The sequence below is a fragment of the Cervus canadensis genome, chromosome 9, assembly GCF_019320065.1.
Source record: "Cervus canadensis isolate Bull #8, Minnesota chromosome 9, ASM1932006v1, whole genome shotgun sequence".
Classification (NCBI taxonomy): domain Eukaryota; kingdom Metazoa; phylum Chordata; class Mammalia; order Artiodactyla; family Cervidae; genus Cervus; species Cervus canadensis.
In genome coordinates this window covers 65037047-65058480 of record NC_057394.1, presented here as the reverse complement: position 1 = coordinate 65058480, position 21434 = coordinate 65037047, and the positions used below count along the sequence as shown (strand labels likewise).

Sequence of the window (21434 nt, the reverse complement as noted above, 5' to 3'; positions counted from 1 at the left end):
ATAACAGTTAATGCCCTGTTATAGGAAATATTTTTCAAAGCAAATGCCACACTGATTAATGTAAATAAGAAGGAAAAAAAAGCTGGGACAAGAGAGCAGAGGGAGGGTGTACATGAGTGAGTGAGTGTGTGTGTTTGTGTGAGTGTGTGCTCAGCTATATTCGACTCTTTTCGACCCCATGGACTGTAGACCACCAGGCTCCTCTGTCCATGGGATTCTCCAGGCAAGAATCCTGGAGTGACTTGCCATTTCCTCCTCCAGGGGATCCCCCTGACCAGGGATAGAACCATGTCTCCTGGGGCTCCTGCATTGGCAGGCAGATTCTTGACCACTGAACCACCCGGGAAGCCCGTGTGTACACACATGTATATATGCCTAAGGGGCAGGAAAAGGCAAGGACATAGGAGATTTAAGATGCAGGAGAAAAATGAGTCCTGCTTCGCTGCTTAGTTACTATATATCAAACAACATTCAAAGAATGAAAAGGATGGTTTGCTCATACTCATACCTACAGAGACAAATTTCTAAGCAAAAGTTCTGCAGGGAATGATGAACATGCTTAGGCAGAATATCAAATTCATTCTGCAGGTACAAGTCAAATTCTACTATTTTCCTCTTATCTCTACTTCCTCCTTCACTCTCTTCATCATCTTCATCCCTGACCTGGGAATGGTCTGTCAGCTATGAATGCACAACATATTTTATCTGTGCCTCTCATGGCACTCATCACTTTTTGTCTCACAGTATAGATCTGCTCTTCTCCATAGGACTCTCTAATACAGAGTTTGTCTGTTTCCAATTTAAACCTCTACTCCGTCCAAGAAAGCAGCTTGTTTGATGAATAAACAAACAAAAAAAAGTGTTTCAAATGCTCCCTCATTCAAAGATCAGACAATCTGGGACTTCCCTGGTGGTCCAGCGACTGAGACTTCCCCTTCCTATGCAAGGGGTAAGGGTTCGATCCCTGGTTGAGGAGCTAGGATCCCACATGCCTCACGGTCAAAAAAAAATGAAACATAAACAACACAAGCAGTATTGTAGAAACTTCAAAAAAGACTTTAAAAAATGGTCCACATCAAAACATTTTAAAAAAGAAACAAGCAAGAAAACAGAGATCAGTCTATCTGGAGAGTACCTTGGCAGAATTACCCTACCCTGATATAAGCAGTCACCTGAAAAATCTCCTAAAGCTTAGTTTCCAGGTTTGAATGCCTTAGACTGCAAAATAAAGAGTTCCACAAAGGCAGAGATTTAGTCTGTCTTTTTCAGAGCTGTGTCCACAGTAAAGTGCATCATGCCTAACAAACAGTAGGCACTCAATAGATATTGGAACTTCCCTGGTAGCTCAGCTGGTAAAGAACCCGCTGCAATGCAGGAGACCCTGGTTCGATACCTGGGTCAGGAAGAGCCCCTGGAGAAGGGACAGGCTACCCACTCCAGTATTCTTGGGCTTCCTTGGTGGCCCAGGCAGTAAAGAATCCCCCTGCAATGTGGGAGACCTGGGTTCGATCTCCAGGTTGGGAAGATGCCCTGAAGAAGGGATCGGCTACCCACTCCAGTATTCTTGCCTGGAGAATTCCATTGGGCAGAGGAGCCTGGCAAGCTATAGTCCATGGGGTCGCAAAGAGTTGGACACGACTGAGCAACTTTTAACAGATATTTAAGGATGTGCACAAGAAACTATTTTTTTTAATGTTATAAAAGCATCTTTCAGTTAAGCAAAGAAAGCCCACTCCTCTAAAAATTCCCTGAAATGCTATTTATTACAAGAAAAGCATTTTGCATAGAAATTATTAGTGGATATTATTAACCTTTATTATCTAAATTTAACTCCAGATTTCTTCTCTGTGGACACATGAGGTTTGGAATTCAGCTCTCCACTTCCCTTTGGAAACTAAAAAACCTGGACAGGGTGTGATGTTCAAGACATACCAATTCAAGGGCAGCAATAGGATGGCTTTGAAAAAGTATCATGAGCTGTAGATCCAGTTAATGTGAATCAGAAATCTGATTAATACATTCATTTATTCCCTCTGGTGCCTAAAAATGAATTAGATAAATTCTCTGCCCTCAGAAGGCTCAAATTTCCTCTCTATTGTCCTGGGCAGTTTATTTAACCCAGGGGTTTTTACCTGCTTAAACAGAACAACAAATCAGCAAAATAATCAGTGCGAAGACTCTATGGTACACCAAATAAATTAGCGTCTCTTAGTGTAGGGCACAAGCAGCCATTGTTTGAAAAATGCCCAGGTGATTCTAATATAAAGCCAGGATTGAGAACCACTGAAGCAACCCCTCCCAACTTCAGTTTCCTCATTTTTGTAATGGGGAAAATAATGCCTAAGTGTAAGATTATGGTAAAAACAATTTCAGAAAATGTCTGAAAACTGGCCCAAGACAGGTATGTCCATCCATTCATTCACTTTCCAGTGATAGTTTAAAGATCAATTTTAAGTATAAATGTGAGCACCCACCAATTTGTTGAAAATGAAAAAGAGAAAGTACTTCAAAGGAATGTAGGAACAATTTTAATTTCAAAATGAAGGGGGAAAGGAAAGACAGCGGTAGAGTAGTAAGGGGGCACAAAAGAAGGAGCAGAAGTGAAGTTTTCACGTTAAGAACAACTTGAAGTGGAGCTGCCCCCTCCAGCCCCAGGGGCCGGACAGACTAGAGACACACGTCCACATCCTTCTCCATCCACTTTAGGAGGCAGGACTTTGAGGACTGTAGAAGTTCAAACTCCTGAGGACTTCCTAGCCACTTTGTCATTTTTATTTCTTTGAAGAATGAGTTTAGGGAAGATACGGGAATTTCAAATGACATATATTTGAAACAATTTATTATTTCAAATGTGTTTCTTTAAATAATTTTATTTCAATATTGTCATTTAAAAAAGTGGGAATTTTAACACAAAGCATGACAGTGAACAAGGCATAAACAAGCCAACTTTACAAAAGTAATTAATAAAAATCATAAATGAAAGGCAAGTTGCATTATGCTGGGTAGAGTGGGAATATGATGCCATTTATTTTCACAGGTTGAGATAACCACAGATATTGGGCTATGGAGCAAATATGAGGAAACAAAACTGATGGGGTAATCAGCTTTGGAATGCCACAAGGGGCCACTGAATGGGATCTACTGTTTCAGAGTAACCAGGAAGAACAACATAAAAGTAGGCTATTTCCCTCTTCCAACTTTAGCTCACAGACTTGGGGATACATACAGTGTTTCTTCATTAATTAAAAAGACACTTACAAAACAGAAAGAGAATGTGAATGTATGGAAAAAACCGCCACAATATTATAAAGAAATTAGCCTCCAATTAAAATTTTTAAAAAAGAGAGAAGGAGACTCACAGACTTAGAAAATGAACTGATGGTTGCTGGGGGGGGAGGGAAGGAATAGTTAGGGAGTTTGGGAAGGTCATGTACACACTGTTATATTCCAAATGGATAACCAGCAAGGACCTCCTGTATAGCGCACGCAACTCCAGTCACTGTTGGGCGGCACCTGGATGGGAGCAGGGTTTAGGGGAGAGTGCATACGTGTATATGCATGGCTGAGCCCCGCTGTTCACCTCAAACTACCATAAAATTGTTAATCGGCTCTATGCCAATACAAGATAAAAAGGTTAAAGTTTGAAAAAAATTTTAAATGCATTGGAAAATGTATTCAAATCAGAAGGCAACATTTAGCTCAAAGAGAATGAAGATTTTATTTGAAAGGTTAGATTTGGGAACCTACACAAATATTTGAAGACTTCTGCTGCCAGAAAATTATCAGATAATTAACAGAAAACTATCCCTTCCCTAGGGCATACTGTAGACAAATTGCAAAAAGGGGAAAATAACAACTACCCAATGCCTGGTCCAGGTAGATTAATACTGAAAACAATCCCTTTGTTATTTTGTGTGCATGCATGTGTGTGTGTGTGTGTGCGGTACACTATAATAGCCACATGTGAATCCCTAGAATTTTCACTCATAGAAAAAATATCAGAGAAGTATTGCATGGTTATTTTATTTTCAGGAAGATTTTCACCATGATTATTTTCTACGGAAATCTTAAGACTTTATCTGGCTTAGTATCTTGCACAAAGAATCCTCAATAAACAGCTGTAAATGTGAAGGTAGGTTGGTAGAGAGAAGACTGGAGCCTTGGGCATGGCCCCGGCTCCCCCTCCATCTAGCAGGGTGAGCCAGGCAGGTCACCTCACCTTTCTCGTTTTAGTTGGTTCATTTATAAAGACAGAAGCTATGTCTAAATCTTACCCAGCTTTAGAAAGTCTTTTTCAGATATCATTCCTAAGGAAATACCAAATCACACATAAATCTTTCATTCTAGGCTTTATTTCCTTTAAACATCATCAGATCCATAAATAGCCATGCTTTCTGAGAAACGAAAATGATTCTCTCCCCTTTAAGTAAAGGAATAGTTTATCAAGAAAGTTTCCATTCCAGAATTTAAAGTGGGCTGATACAAGAAGGAACTTTGGTTTCCTTGTTGTTGTTGCTTAATCACACTTGCTTTTGGTTTGAAATTTTAGAAATCTGTGAAATAATAAAATTCCTTTTGTAACTAACCTGCCAAAATATACATTATCCTTCTATGAAATGAAGTCTGAAAAAGCATTTTTTGGTTGAATTTTGACCAGAAATCACAACAAATGTTTTACATATGTGGTTTCTAGTCATTACATATAACATATTGATACTTAGATTTAAAAAATAACTTATCAGAAAATATATCTTCTTGTGTTTGCACTGTGGTTTTACCCCACGTCACTTTTCTTCCCTATAAATCATACTATTTCATTTAACATTACTTTTAATTACTTTGTATCTTGGAGTAAAATGCCTAAGATCTGAACTAACAGACCAATATGGAGATTGAGATATCTGTAGTAAGGATCTCTGAATAACTATATGTATTTTATTTTCATCTTTTAGACTACTTTAGATATATAGTGGCATGAGACCAAACAATATCCACATTAATCCTAACTAGGTGTCCTCAATTTTTTTTTGCATATTTGATTCTCAAGCCAAGTTACCATTCTTGCATATTTGTTGTCGTTTAGTCGCTAAGTCGTGTCCAACTCTTTTGCAACCCCATGGACTGCAACATGCCAGGGTCCTCTGTCCATGGGATTTCCCAGGCAAGAATACTGGAATGCATTGTCAATTCCTTTTCCAGGAGATCTTCCGGGCCCAGGGATAGACCCCACATCTCCTGCATTGGCAGGTGGATTCTTTATGACTGAGGCACCAGGGGAGCTCTCTTGGCTATTATATAGATGAAAGGGCTAAAGTTATCAAAAGTCAAAATGTGCAAAGAATTTGCAAAGAAGAAAAAAGCAAGTGATTTCTCTTCATTTTTAGAAATTCCTTACTTCTAACCATTCTCAGTGCACTCCTTTCAGATCAGTCACAGTATATCTTAATTACTTTAAAAATCTCATTATCAAATGCCTGGATAATAAAAGACGAAACTCCAAAAGCATTAGTTCAGAAGAAATTATCCAAATGTGCAAAAACGCAAATTTTTATAAACAAGCAAACACACCAAAAAAAAAAAAAAAAAAACCCAAGCAGAAAGAATAGAGAAGAAATTATTGTACAGTCCTTCCAAAATTCAGAATGTTCAAGATAATTAAACATAGTTGAACAAACTGCCAGAGAACAATGCACATGCATTTTTCTGGACTTTCCAGGTTTCCTATTCTCTCTTAAGTCAGGCATGCAGGAGAACACATTCTATCTTCAGCTGCACAGAAATGAATGTTCAGTATATTCATTCACTGGCTTATTAATGAGCACATTGAAGAATAGGTACAAAGCCACCTACCATTGTCACTGTCTCCTTCAGAGGGAACACAGTAGCTAGAGCCGTCCCATGTTTGTGCCTGTGTAAGTTTGTTGAAGGAGATAGGAGGAAGAGTGAGGGCTGGGTCTGCAGGAGCGCGAGAGCGCCAGTCGGCGTACGGTTGCACAAGGACCCGGAAAAACCAAAAGGGCGGCAGCATTTCACAAATGGCATAAGGAGTGTATGGAAATGAAGCGAATTTCATATCATGGGATTTAATTTCAAAGGTACAATATAGCGGAAGAATGAAAGATGGCGCATGGAATAAAAAGAATGATAAAAAACTGAGTGTTAGTACTTATCAACCATATACTTTGCATGCAGTTAATATCATTCATCGTTAACAGTTCTCAAGCCCACAGACTTAAGAGCACTAATGAATCAGGTCTGCGGAAAGAAGGGGGCCCCATTGATTATGCAGATAAAAAGCAAAAGCCCTACCAGATACCTTTTCCAAAGACCTTCTAAATAACAATTTTAACAAATATGACTCACCATTAAAGCTGGCTACGCAAAAGTTAATATGTGTAAATATGCCTATTATTTACAAATAAAGCTATTATAGAATCAGCATTTACAGTTGGTGAATTTTTTTTCCCCAAGGCAATGTAAAATTTCTCTTTAAAGACATCTATAATGATAGCTGAATCTAGTCAACTCTGCTCAACCCTTGAACCACAGATATAACCTCTCAATATTTTCTTAGATATTGATCAGTATAAAACCAATTCTGGACACTAGTTGAGTCTCTGTAACAACAAACCTAATTAACCAATAGATATCAACCAGTTCAAAGAACTTTTAAGTTGGTCATTTATGAAATAACATCTCTTTTGGGGGCACAAACTATTCATATAGTAGTTTTTGATATTTAGGAAATACCTACACAATTTTTATTCAATCTTAAGGCAAGGCTGGCAAAATACATGGACATGGTTGTAGGAATGACTATTGGGTATATATACATTTGTCTTTCCTTGGAGGAAAACATAGAAAAAAATTTCTTTTGAAAAAAACTACCAGCCAACTTAAAGAATCTACATTTCTATTCCAACTTGCTGATTTGAGCAGTCTGTTTTTATTTATAACACAGAAATCACATGAATTCATATACTTAATTTTAACATAAAAATCATTTTTTAAAGATCCAAAGCTACTTAGTCAAAAAGAATTTCTCTTTTTTAGTCATATGATCTTCAATTAAGATTACTATATATATATTTTTTTCCAGAAAATGTGAAAAATACATCCTGTAATATTTTAAACCTAATAAATAAAAATTTAAACATTCCCAATAGATGATGCTAGTTTCATAAAGTTCCAACATGCCATCTGATTTTCCTGAAGAAAAATCAGTATTATTTACAACAAACTCCACAAAGCTTTCAACAGCCAGAACAATTTCCACACTGGTTAGTCAGCATTATAGAGAGGTTGGAAGCTAGGAGAGGAAATTATCTTTGTTTCCTGCTATTCAAAATGAATATTTCACTTAGTTTTCACCACTATAAAGAATCAGAAATGGTTCAACAGTATAGGCACAAAGTTGATAAGCTGAATTTGGACCCCATAAAAAGAACTGGAAAAGTCATGGAGACAATTTTACAACTAAGCTACAAAGATGCACATTCAAAAGAATATTATTCTGTGGAGATTCGTTCAACTTTTGATTTGCTCTTTTAAAATTGTCTAAAACTGCCTATAATTATAGGGATAGGAGAAAGCCTAGCCAAATATGAGGTCCTCGGTGTGCAGAGAACATTCCTGGCAGATCACCACTCAAGGCATGGGTGCCCGTATTCCTCCCAGCACAACCTGAGACCTTGCAAATTGAAGCCCAGCCCATATCTGGCTGCATACACTCAGGTCTGTAAATGGTGAGGCCAGTCATTTGAGTCCAATTTCAAGTACAGTTCGGCTCTCCATAAAACACCTCCTAAGTCCCACCACACCCCCAAGCATGTTCTCAAATAGCCTTGTCTTATGGTCCATTCAAAATGCCAGGAAACCATTATACCTGGCCACACGTTACCCATCAACCAACTTCCTCCAAAAATGAAAAAACATTCCTTTATAAAAGAATTATCTTTTTTTTCCTACAGGTAAAAAATTACAAATATGTATATCTGCAACTGCTGCCAAAATGCTTTACTAATAAGCCCAAGAATATTTAAGTTCTTTACTACCTTTTCTTAAAGCATCTGAGTGCCTTCTTAGCACTTAACTGAAGCATTGGTACAGAATATATGCAAAAGACCTAAGAATCAAAAATACTAAAACAAAGAAGCACCTAAAAGAAGGTAGACAGTGCAAGAACTTTAAATAGGATGAGATATCAGAAGAACCAAATTTTTCTATACATACTCCTTTTTAAAATCAGTAGTTATTTTGCCCACTGCTATAATTTACATTTGTGAATGTACTAATAATAAGTTAAAATAAAGTAGGTAATATAAACAGAAAAGGTCTTTAAAATCTCTCCTGACCACTCATGTGAGTCTTGGAATGACTGCTTGTCACAGGAGTAAACATACAGACCTTACCAAGGTCCAGAGAGCAAATGAGGGGTGTCTCACAAAGAGAGTCACCATCCTTAACTCAGCAAGGTACCAGCAACCACCGAGGCAAAGGGGTGGCCATTTTATCCACAAAGTATTTCTTTACCACTTACACGCCCCAATATTTTTCTCTCTTTGCTCTGACTCAAAAGAAGGTAAGATGATCTGTTACTGACAACACAGCCTTAAGAGGAGAGACACTGACACGGAGAATGAAAATCTCCCTGCCCAAGCGGTGGCGAGGTTCTGATGCCAGGATGCAAACTCACCAGCGCTGACAAGGCTGCTCCCACTAGAACACAGGCACGCAAAAGGCTAAAGAGAAACTCCGGAGTTGTTTCACATGGGCAAGAATGCTGAGGTTGCCACTTACCTGATCGAGGTTTCAGGCCAAACAGAGCTGTGCTGGTGCTAGTCGGAGAGATGGCGGGGGAGTTCTCTCTCATCTGTGGTATTAGAAGGAAAGGACACCTTTTAAAGAACTGGAGCAGAACTATGCATGCTTCTCCAGGATCAAGCATTGTAACAAAACCACGACCTCCTGGCACTGGCTGCTGTGAGGAAGTCCTGACTAAAAAATATGATAATGGATGCATCTTCACATTGCAAATTCTTGTGGTAGAATCGACAGAATGTTATTTGGGGGGAGATTTGTTCAATTTTTATATGCTCATTATAAAAGAGTTCATAATCGTGTGATACTGGTAATCCTTTTCTGCTCCAGAATAGATGTGTACATTCACGTGCAGGCACGCACAAGCACGTGCACGCACACACACACACACACACACACACACGCACCTCACACATGGCACATCTGATAAAGAATCTCATAACACAATGAGATGAGGAAATAGATGATGCTGAGCAGATGTCTCAGCTATATGGAAACCCCATGCTGAATCATTTATGGTTAACGAGACATTCTAAATGTTGCCTATTTGAGCTATTTTCACTCTGCTTTCCATAAAAATGCACTATATTTAATTTTCAAAATATATCTTATAAAATGAGTTTTTACTTATGGATAGGGCTGGATCAGGCTATGAGAGCTAATGAGAGATTCCCTCCGAGATTCTGCAATACAATTAACTCACGAATCACAAGTCTCAGATTACAGATTTTTGTAAAAGATATTCCAATTCAGGTTTCACAAAACACCTCAGCTTTCATTAATCATCAGGAAACGTACCTCATTGGGAGAATACTCGCTCCCATTACTCTGTAATGTTAGGTCATTTTGCACCTAAAGGAAGAGAAAAAATGCATGGTATGTTCCATCAGATTATAAAATTTTTGAGGCAAGAACTGAGTCTGACTTCTATCATGAAGCTGGCACACAGGGACACATGCATAATACATGGAATTAATTTGTAGTTAAGCAGGCCATTTTTACTGTACACTTTCTAAAAACATGCAGTTATATTCGCAGAAAAATACATCTAAAATATCATACAAACTAAGAAAAGGTATTTCCCAGAGCAAAGAGCTCAGCCCAAAGTACCTGTGAACATCAGCTTGCCAGGTTACCAAGTAACCTGCAGGCTCCCAGCACAGAAGGGTTTTCAGAAATGGTCCAAGGCAGTAGTTCCCAAATACACAAAATCTCACTGGGAGCTTTTTAATAAACGAACATGCCTGGACCTAGCAAAGTCTTACGCTACCAATTCAACATCAGTTTGTTTTGACACCGAGAAAACTTGGTAGTTTATTTTACCCAGATCTGCCTTTTTTATAAGGTAATCAAGAACCCCAGGGAATTCCCCGTCTCTGCAGTGGTTAGGACCCCTCACTTCCAGTCGAAGGCCCAGGTTGGATTCCTGGTCAGGGAACTAAGATACCATAAGCCTTGTGACATGGCCAACGACAACAACAAAATCCCACTGATCCACCCTATAAAATTTTGTTGATAACTAATAAAAACATGTTCACACATATCACCAAACTAGTATAAATTTAAGATGGCTATTCCTATTGTTGAGGACTGCTATTAAAAAACATTCCCAACTGTGACAAATTCAAGGGAATAACATATTTTTAGCATAAAATGTCATTGATTTCCCTACCCAATTAAATGGCTTAACTGCTAACAAGTAATTTGCAGTTTTGATTCTCTATCAGAAACTCTGTTCTCTAATTTTCCCTGTGTTCCTCCAATATCCTTCCCCACTGGACATTATTTATGTATGAGAGTATACATTTCAGTTCTTCCTGGATGGATGCCAGTGCTACCCAAACTTAATGGGGACAGTCACCTAAGTGTGTTAAAAGGCAGAGAATGTGATGTGCTAATTACAAGCCATTTCACAATCGGTCTCACCAATGTAACGGCACCAGCCTCTCTCATGGTGTTTCTGTGTGGTTTATGCTCTATGCTGATTCCATCATGGCCAGGATGTCTTGCTCAGCACAGCTTTCTGGGACCCATCCAAATGCAAATTACCCTTGAAATCTAGATTAATTTCTCTTTCCTTAAACTCTTATCCCTTCTCCTACTATCCCAGAGTACTTAAAACACCCAGAATTATGGGCCATCTCATAGTCTTCTCTGCTTTCTCAATATCCATGGCTTCTTTCCTCCACAATTTTTAAAATGCCTTAAAAGTGAGGGCAACTTCATCTCTTTCCTATTCCAGTCTTGGGTACTAGAAACAAGGCTGCATCCAGCACAAGGACTCAACACAGACTGGCTAGCTGATTCAAGACTCTGCTTACGAAATTGATTTCTTCCTGAACTGGGTGGAAGAAATAATATAGAAATAACCAGACCATAAAGAAGGGGCCCATTTAAGTTCCACGTATCATGAGCACTGGCCTTGCTCATCCACCACTTTCTTTTCCATTCCTCTTTCTTGTGACTTTTTTTTTTCCACCAGAGCCAGAAATACTCCCTCCCTTTTTAAAATCATGAAGACATATCTGTCATGGACAGAGAATTGCCCAAAGAAGGAAGATAAGGAATAAGAATTCTTTACACCGATCATGACTCCTTGTTTCATCAAAAAGGAAAAAAAAAAAACAAACAAACAAATTAATACTATAAATCAGAGATGGAATGGAGATCTTTTTTTCCTAGAGGCTTGATGTCTTCCTGATACTCCCGAAATCATGTACATAGGAGGGTATCTATTTTACTGGAATCAAATGTGGTTCTGCAGGGTCTTCCCTGGTGGCCCAGTGGTTAAGACTCTGCGCTTCCAATGCAGGGGGCATGGGTTCAACCCCTCAACAGGGAACTAGATCCCACATCTTAGTGGGAATCTCTGTGTGCTATGCAGCACAGCCCCCCAAAAAAGATTTAAAAAGTGGGTCTGCAGCAGGATTCTAACATGGTCTCAAAGTATCTCTTCACTGACTACTAGCTGCAAGGGGAAATAGAGCAATACTTAAATGGTAGAGAAATCAAGTTCCACGTCAACTGGGTGATCAAATTACGATCACCAGTGAAGCACAGACATATAAAATGTGCCTCTGAAGGTGATACCCTGAGAAGGACACCACGTCACCTGGGCAGCATCCCAGATAAGGCACGGAGACTCAATCTCATCGTGAGGAAATATGAAGGATTTCTGTCCCACAAAATAAGAGGCAGTTCATTCTTTAAAAGAGAGGAGCACTATATTCTTTAAAATTTTAAGGTCATTAAAAAATCAAAGACAGGTTATGGCAGAATAAAGGAAACTATAGGTACCTGACAAATATTGCCTCTAACCTGGATCCTACTAAAGGGGAAAAAGTGCTGTGAAAAACATCATTAGATCAATCTAAATATCTGGGATATGGAGAGCAGATTAGATGAAACTATTTTATCAGTGTAAATTTATGAAGTTGATAACTGAAGTCAAGTTATATAAGATAAAATCCCTACTCTTAGGAAAGGTACATTGAAATGTTTAGGGAAAAGGACTCTGACGTACAAAACTTATCCTTTGATTTTCAGAAAAAGAACTCTGGGGAAGAAGAGAGAGACAGAGATACCACAAAAGTGGTAAAATGTTAATCACAGAAAATGTGGGTAAAAGGTTATAATTTTTTTGTAACTTTTTGCAGAGTTCTGTCATTTTTTAACCTTTTATAATTATTTCCAAGTAAAAATCTAAATACAAAAGTGAGTCTGCACAGAATCAAAAGGAGCATGTCTCAAAAGGACAGCCTCATGAAATAGACGCAGGACAGCCTTCACACAGAGGCTTCCTGATGTCCCACCACTGGGTCATCCAGTGACCCTCCTCTTGGGGAGGAGGGAGTGCAGTGACTCCAAGGACAGAGCGGAGGAACAGTCACAGCTAAAGTTAGGTGTCCTGGGTTATAAGGTGGATCCTAACTTACAGAAAATCAAGAAGTTAGAGAGGTAGCCCACGGGAGTCCATAGTTAGCAAGCCTTTGAGATGGAAAGAAAACTCAGTGTAATTCCAAATCACTACACTCAACCATGAAACCATATTCTCTAGGAACATGGGTTTTTGAACTATAGCTCTTTTCCTTCTTATTTAACACAGAGACTTAGCTAGTTAAGAGTGTGAGACTGCTGTACTATGGTACCTGTTCAGATACCACAAGGGACGTAAGTTGGCTGTACTGAAATTAGCCATCCTAAACCCATTCAGTAAGAAGGGATGAAACAGGCTATAACCAATGTTTTACTCCCATGTTACCGTCTCAGACCTCTCTCTCTCCCCCCTTTTTTGGGGGGACCTTCTAAGCTTATGTCTAGTTTTATGTCAAAACTGCTTTCTCTGCAGCCACCTGAATTTTACCCTACATAGCTACCAACCTACCCTTACCCTGTCCCCAAACTCCCCCATCAGTTTATCTTTGCTAGTCTCTTAATCCTCCTAGACATTCCTCAAATCACTTACTCTTTATCTTTCCCAGTTTACGTTCAGCTGGTCAGTCAGTTCATAGGCTGCTTACCCTGGCTGGTCCCACCTACCTCCAGTTTCTGACAGAGCCAGGATTCCCTGTGGGCCTTATTTGCCATGGCCTGACTTAAAACTGTCTGACATAAAGATTTAGAGAATTCAATGGAAACAGTCAACTCTCATCTTCAATGGGAGGTGAAATATAATAGATAAGCAGGAAAACTAAAGAAGCTAAAAGTATAAAAAATTTGAAAAACAGATCTTGAACAAATTTGAACACTGATCTCACTAATGAAAGTTCTTGTTCAGTCGCTCAGTTGTGTCTGACTCTTTGTGACCCCATGAACTGCGGCACACCAGGCTCCTCTGTCCTTCACTGTCTCCTGGAGTTTGCTCAAACTCATGTCCACTGAGTCAGTGATACCATCCAACTCTCTCATCCTCTGTTGCCCCCTTCTCCCCCTGCCCTTAATCTTTCCGAGCATCAGGGTCTTTTCCAATGAGTCGGCTCTTTGCATCAGGTGGCCCAAGTATTATAATGAATGTTCTACCCCATGATACATCTTGATAGAATATGGGAGCCACTCTTCCGCGGCAAAATACCGCATCAGAACTCTGGTTCATCCAAGAGCAGCCTTACCTCACATTCTGGAGACGCCTCCAACTGTATTTGACCACTGTAGGAATTACAGAATAAAAAGATATAAATATAATTTAAAGCAAAAATATTTCAATGTTAAAAGAGAAAATATACTGTTATAGAAAGGTCAACATACTTTAGCGCAGAGTCTTGCAATTCCAAGTCATCTGCCGGGTCCACAGGGTAAAAGTTTACAACGCTTCTCTCTGTAATATCTGTGCTTAATCTAAAGAGTAGGGGGGGAAAAAGTGTTACCAAATTACTAAACTTTAATAAATCCTACTGCTTTTAGTTATACTTAAAAGTTGTGTTTATCATTAGAATTGAGTAATAAAAGGTTCATGGTAGAAATTTCAAACTATGTAGTTTCCTCACCATGACACTATATATATATATATTTAATATAATTTTCAATCTACTTTGGTATCAAAATCCAACTTATTTGAAATAGAATAGTAATTTCTGATAAGGTCAGAAGAGTCATAGGTAGCACACACTAATTTTTTTTTTTCTTTTTTCTTTTTCATTTATTTTTATTAGTTGGAGGCTAATTACTTTACAATATTGTAGAGGTTTTTTGCCACACATTGACATGAATCAGCCATGGATTTACATGTGTTCCCCATCCCGATCCCCCCTCCCGCCTCCCTCTCCATCCCATCCCTCTGGGTCTTCCCAGTGCACCAGCCCTGAGCACTTGTCTCATGCAGCCAACCTGGGCTGGTGATCTGTTTCACCCTTGATAGTATACTTGTTTCAATGCTGTTCTCTCTGAACATCCCACCCTCGCCTTCTCCCACAGAGTCCCAAAGTCTGTTCTGTACATCTGTGCCTCTTTTTCTGTTTTGCATATTGGGTTATCATTACCATCTTTTTAAATTCCATATATATATACATAGCACACACTAAATTTCATTAAAAACTTAATCAGTTTGTTGAAACAAGCAAAGTTTCTCTCTATTATACTGTACATACACTATACTACAGTATATGTACCAAGGGCATTTAATAGGAATATTAAAATAAAAAATTTCAAAAGCAATTTAAGATATGCGTTTTATATCTGAAATTGTCTTACAGTTTCTGAATTTCTGTAATTTTAAGAGCTGAATTTTTTTTAAGATCTATAAAACCAGGAATTTCTAAAAGTCATATAAAAGTTACAAAGCTATTTTAAAAGGTGGGTATGCATTCATAGTATACAATCCTAATGAAAATGGTATCTAACCAACAATCAGAAATCCTTGAGAGAAGAAATCAACAAAGGCAAAACAGGAAAGCAATATTCAACTAAATTTTTTGATGTTAAGGTTGCATGAAAGGTAAAGCTCTAAAATTTAATCCTATGATCAGTGACTTGATTAAAACAAACAAAGCAATCTGGATCTAGGAAATGAGACAAAGGGAAATCTTAAAGTGTATATAAACTTTTTATGACTATTATTCAAGCAGCTAGAAATAACTGACCTCTTGAAGTGCCCTCTCTTTATCAGAAGCAAAAACAGGGCTCTTTCTTTATCCCTATTACACCGGCTCACAGACACATTATTATCAAGTTAGAATTGTAGTAGTAGAATTTCTATTTCAGGACGCACAACAAAGATCTATAGCAGCCAAAGCAGTCGATTACTTTAGGGAGGAGGTCAAATCCATAAAAAGTTTTACAACATAATGTATTTTAAAATAACAATCCACAAAGATGCAAATCAACTATCCCTGGGAAGGTTACTCAAGGCTGTGCTCCTCCACACCCACCAGCAATGCCGACTGGCTCGACATCCTTGGCAACTTATTGCCTCAGACCTTTCGAGGCTGGGGCAGTATCTCCAGATCCTCAGTTCACCCCGCTTCTCATGAAGGATGACGCCACGGAGGCCCAGAGCGGGGAGCCACACCCGCCAGGTCACCCCGATCTTACTCTGGGCTCCAGTCCCACATTCCCTGGCCACTGCTATGTCCACCAAACGAAGCCTTCTTTTTCACTTTGGGGCTCACATATTCATCTCGAATTTGTAAGCAAAGTTGACTGGAAAAGTGATACAAAGTGTAAGAAGGCAGAAATATTAAAACAATATCAAGTTTGAGCCCGTGGGAGTCTCCTCTCTGTCATATCACGTCTTCAAGGCTCTATCTTGGACTCAAATTCCTTTCCCATTGACGGGCTCACCCTTGGGAACTCCATCCATTTATAATACTGCTTCCATTACAACATACCTTAAGAAAGTAACTTTTATTGTACTTTATTTATTCTTAAAATTTATCTGGCTGCACTGGGGTCTTAGTTGCAGCATGTGGGATCCAGTTCTCTGACCAGGGATCCAACCCTGGCCCCCTGCCTTAAGAGCTCGGAGTCTTAACCACTGAACCACCAAGGAAGTCCCTGAAAGTAACTTTTAAGTCTAAGTCTTGGAGCCCCAGACCTAAACATCTAGCAGCTGAATGGACAGTATCACACTGTATCACACACTTGGATTCTATGCAGCAGTTCCTAAACTGAGTTCAATACCCTCCTTCTCAAACTGGCTGTTCCCCATGGTTCCCATCTCAGATGGAGACAGGAGGGGTCAGGTCTAAAACACCGTGGACTGCTTCCCTCCATCCTCACCCCCACTTCAAACAATCACCAAAGAACTACCACAGTATCTGCTACTATCTCCAGTGTTTAAAGTATAAATAAAAACCGTAATTTAGAAACACTCAGAGAAAACTTCTATCTTGATATATTTGTTTCTAGTTTTAACTGTTAATGGGACCTGGGGCTTCCCTGGTAGCTCAGCTGGTAAAGAAACTGCTTGCAATGCAAGAGACCCTGGTTCAATTCCTGGGTCAGGAAGATCCGCTGGAGAAGGGATAGGCTACCCATTTCAGTATTCCTGGGCTTCCCTGGTGGCTCAGTTAATAAAGAATCCGCCTGTAATGCGGGAGACCTGGATTCAATCCCCTGGGTTGGGAAGATACCCTGGAGAAGGCAAGAGCTGCCCCACTCCAGTATTCCAGCCTGGAGAATTCCATGGACTGTATAGTTCATGGGGTCGCAAAGAGGCAGACATGACTGAGCAACTTTCACTATCCACTAATTCTATTTATATCACTGGGATCAAACTTTATGTACTTTTACACTTTTTAAAGTTAACATTATATAGTAGAGCAACCTAAAATACATTGAAAAGTTTAAAAAAAATATATTGGTCGCATATTTCATCTTATTAAGGACCATAATTTAAGTATCTCCAAATTGTTAGATCATTGCCTTTTTTCCAAATATTTGCTATGAAAAACACCTCTCTCAATTGCTGTTCATGTCTCTTTGTCCCTTAGGATACAATTTTGGAATTAATTCAAAAGCTTTATATCTATTTTTAGGCTATGGCTACAAACTACAAAGTTGCCTTCTGGAGAACGGTTCTGCCAGTGGACCTTTCCACCAGCAGTTTGTTTATTATTTCAAATCCTCACAACAGTAAAAGACAAGTACTTATAGCCCATCTTATAGATGAGAAAACTGGGGTACAGAGAGCTTATATAACTCACCCAGATTAACTGGTGTTAGAACTGGGATTGCAACCAGTGTCTGGTTGACTGAGGTATGTTCTCCTCCAGCCATACTATTTACCCACTCCATATAATTACTCTCTCTGTCTCTATCTCAAACTCTCTCTCTTACACACACACACACACACACACACAAGCTCTCTTCTCCCTCTTTCCTACTTTCTCACTGACTGCTCTGATTTAGAATGTTAAACTCAGCTTTTTAAGGAACACACGTCGGTTAGGTGCTTACAAATAAGCCAAACTCTGAAGCAAACATGAGGGAGAATGAACAAAATAACCACATTTTAAAGCCATCGTTGCCTCCTTCTACATATATAATAAAGTCTCAGCTCCTCAACCCTAAATTTGAAGTCACACCCGCATCCCTCCAAACAGCTCCCCTGGGAAGTCCCACTCCCGGCTGCATATCAGAAGCACCAGCAGAACTTTAAAAAAAAAAGAAAATGGCCAGACCCCCCCCCCTCCCGCCCCACTGGCAGTCTCAGGCAGAGTGTCTGTGTTTTGAAACTTCTACAAATGTTCCTGAGGCACAGCCAGCGTGGGAGATCACCTTTTCTGCTTGAGATTTTCCAAGTTTGTTCCACTCTTCTTGACCTCCATGCCTTTGCATGAGCTTTCAATTCAGTCCAGAATTCACTTTCTCCTTGAAAGTGCTAGCTGTCAAAGACCCAGGTAAAACACTCTAGACTTCAGAAGGCTGGCTGAGCCACCTCCCCTTCTCCACCCGGAGTCAGGCATTCACTCTATCACTTGCTTCCTTCACTTCAAGCCCTTAAAGCCATTACACTTATAAATGACTACTCAAGGCAACATGTGTAGTGATGGTTTGAGTTCTTAGGGGGAAGAGCTGTGTCTTGTTCATCCTTATGTCCCCCAAGGTGCACACTGCACATCTTTCCACGCTCTAAGCACTCAACTAATGTCAGCAGAATCGAAATGCTTTTCAAATCAACTGCTGAAGATTTCCAGCCATGCTCGCTCGACCTGTGAGTACTCCTTCAGAGCCAGGCAACAGTGGTGGTATGCTCTCCCTGGCACTCTGGGACTCACTAATACCTCTTTCCATCAATTCCCAGAACCTGGTGTGATTTCCACACCCACCATATTACAAGACCACATCATCTTCACATTTAAATCCCCACAAACCCTGAACAGTTTACCAGGGATAACCTTTGGATCTACTTCTCCATCAATACGGTAGTTATCACCCAATACCAGGTATACTGCTGTCCTGAAAAATATTTTGTCCATGGGCATTCTATTATCTTCAGCTAAAAAATCAAAAACTATACTGACTGCGTATAGTGCCTGTTATTGATAATGACTAATTCAATGAAAAAATTATCACCCCAATCTTTGGAAATATATAATTTAGTTAACATACACTTGGCACCATATGTATGGATGCCTGAGTCACATTGCTGTAGAGCAGAAGTTAAACACAACATTGTAAATCAACTAAACGTCAATAAAAACTTTTAAAAAGAAATAAATATGGTAACACTTGATAAATTAATATTTTCCTTTTTTAGAAAATCTCTTATATTTCTATATTCCAGGGGTTTAAACTTCATTAATATAAAATATGCACTTTGACTATTTCTGTTGTCTAAACATTATACAAAAATCACCCAATGAACTGCATGAAGGATGAATGAATTTCAAGAAACGACGAACAGGAGGTAACGGATCTCAATCCCTCCAGAAGTTTGACTCTTTTATTTATGCATCTTGGGAAAACTGACAGTTAAAACTAACTTTCTTTTTTCCAGTGGTTAGTGGTGAGCCCATACTGTGTGTATAGATACTTAAAAAACTGAGATAATGCACTCAATAAATTAGTGTACATTATGCACCCATGGAACCTGGGCCAAGGAAAGACACACATACCTGTTGGGATCTTGCAGCAAATCCACCGCTTCTCTCAGCTGTTTAATCATTGCTATATCGATGTCCTGCTCTTTGGATGCACTTATTCTGCAGCGTGAAACCAAGCATAAGACCGAAAATGACCACCAGAACATGAATAGCACGTGGGTTCTTAAGAGCAAACTTACAAAAATCCACCTAACATTACAAAAATCATTTTGACAAACCCAGCATTTTAATGGAGATGTGTCAGAACTCTGTGGGGTGGGCTTCCAGAGTCACTGGGGTGGGGGAGCCAGCTTGGCTGTAAAACACATCATTCGAAGTCTCAATGACCCTGGGCCCCCACCTGCCCAACTGTAGCAGGAGGGCAGTGGACAAACTGAATGGTTCTCAGTCCAGGCTCTTTAAGCAGTAAAATCATCTAAGGTGCTTAAAAAAAATGCCAAGACTGATACTCCCAAGCAGGTTGTCTAGGGCTTGAACATTTTATTAAGGTCTACAGATGATACTGATTTACAGGCAGAGTTAGGAACAATAGATATAAGATTGAATATGGGGTTTCCAAAGATTTACATAGTTTAAAAACTCTTTCTCTATAAAATCCATTTCCCTATAATTCTATGATTCTATAATCAAGCTAGTCCTCCTTCTCCTCAGCATATCCATAATGAATAGCTGTCTGTATTAGACAGTAATTTGAAAGGAACTCTGCAATATTTTTAAAAGGCAAGAGAGATTTGACCACGGTTACTGCTTTCCACTACAGAACATAAGTCAATGTCTTTCGATAAGTGAAGAAACTTTGAATGATGGAGTACATTCTCACTAAGGGGAAAACCCTCATGAAGTCTGATGGAAGATCCAGGCTATATGCTGGATCATGGAAAACAAAATCCTGGGAACCAAAAATCTACCCTATGCCATATGGTCCAAACTCAACCCCCCTGGAAAAGGTTCACTGTCTTGACAGATTACTCATGCCCTCCTGCATAAAGCTGGCCAAGTAAATCTTTATATGCAATAGACTGAAAGGGATGTCCATCTGGTGCAAGATTCCTTGGGTTCAATCCTAGCCCTCTGTAACCCTGGGGCAAGATGATCAGTCTTCCTATGCCTCAGTTTTGTCATTGGCAAAATGAGGGATAAAAACAGAATTTATCCCATAGAGTTGCTGTAAAGAGGAAATGAGTTACTACCTGTGAAGGACTTAGGACAGTGCCTGGCATGTGGTATTTAATAAACATTAGCTAGTGCAACTATTAGACTTAAGACCAAGACCTCAAAAATATATGGTTTTCTCAGGCCTTGAGGATTCCAGGGAAAGAAGTGGGAACAGGGCCATATAACATTTTAGGTCCAGCTGTTGGTTGGTTCAGACAAAGGAAAGTAAGCTGAAATCTTCTGTCCAGCAATTCTATCTCGTTTCTTGAATCGCATTCTACCCATAGCCTCAAATCTGATAAAACTCACGGCCAAGGAAGAGGTATGACCTAGTACTGTGTGGTCCCAATATGACAATAAGCACCAGCGGATAAACTTGCACCTTCTGATCAATATTGGACAGGGCTATCAGCTTGCCCAAAGAAAAGTGGACCACGATGCTATCACGACAGAGCTGCTGTTCCACGTGAAACATGCTCTTTACAGGATGGAGGCTCATCCCCAGCCCTGGGTACTCACGTCCCCTCGGATGGCCAGTGCGCGTCCTCTTCTATCCGTAATAGTTCCTCACAGGCCTCAGTCCTCTCCTATGGACAGAACACATGGGTCTTCTGAGAGCCACTGGCTGTGACAGTCAAGAGTCTAAACCTGCCTCCGTCCATGTTCATAGCAGCGCTGCTCACAACAGCCAAAAAGTGGAAACGACCCAAGCGGCCGTGGATGGATAAAGGGAGAAAATGTGGTCTAGACATAGAGTAGTATATCGTCCAGCCTTCAAAAGGTAGGAAATTGTGATACATGTTACAACGTAGATGTCCCTAAGGACATCATGCTAAGTGAAATAAACCAATCACAAAAAGAAAAACACTACGATTTCATATACTTGAGGTCCCTAGAATAGTCCAATTCATAAAGACA

General features: G+C 39.5%; 1 protein-coding gene across 3 annotated transcripts in view; it reads right to left on the bottom strand.

The window, feature by feature from the left end:
- Window positions 1–21434, bottom strand: part of LRCH1 (leucine rich repeats and calponin homology domain containing 1) — a 210725-nt gene that overhangs the window by 31496 nt on the left and 157795 nt on the right. For 2 of the 3 annotated variants that reach the window (XM_043478199.1, XM_043478197.1), the window contains exons 10-16: window positions 21036–21103; window positions 19374–19460; window positions 14065–14154; window positions 13929–13965; window positions 9619–9672; window positions 8800–8872; window positions 5851–5955 (exon numbers count right to left, since the gene is read on the bottom strand). In XM_043478199.1, the coding sequence (XP_043334134.1) occupies window positions 5851–5955; window positions 8800–8872; window positions 9619–9672; window positions 13929–13965; window positions 14065–14154; window positions 19374–19460; window positions 21036–21103 (514 nt within the window). The remainder of the gene's footprint in view (window positions 1–5850; window positions 5956–8799; window positions 8873–9618; window positions 9673–13928; window positions 13966–14064; window positions 14155–19373; window positions 19461–21035; window positions 21104–21434) is intronic. The other variant, XM_043478198.1, reaches the window with a different exon arrangement.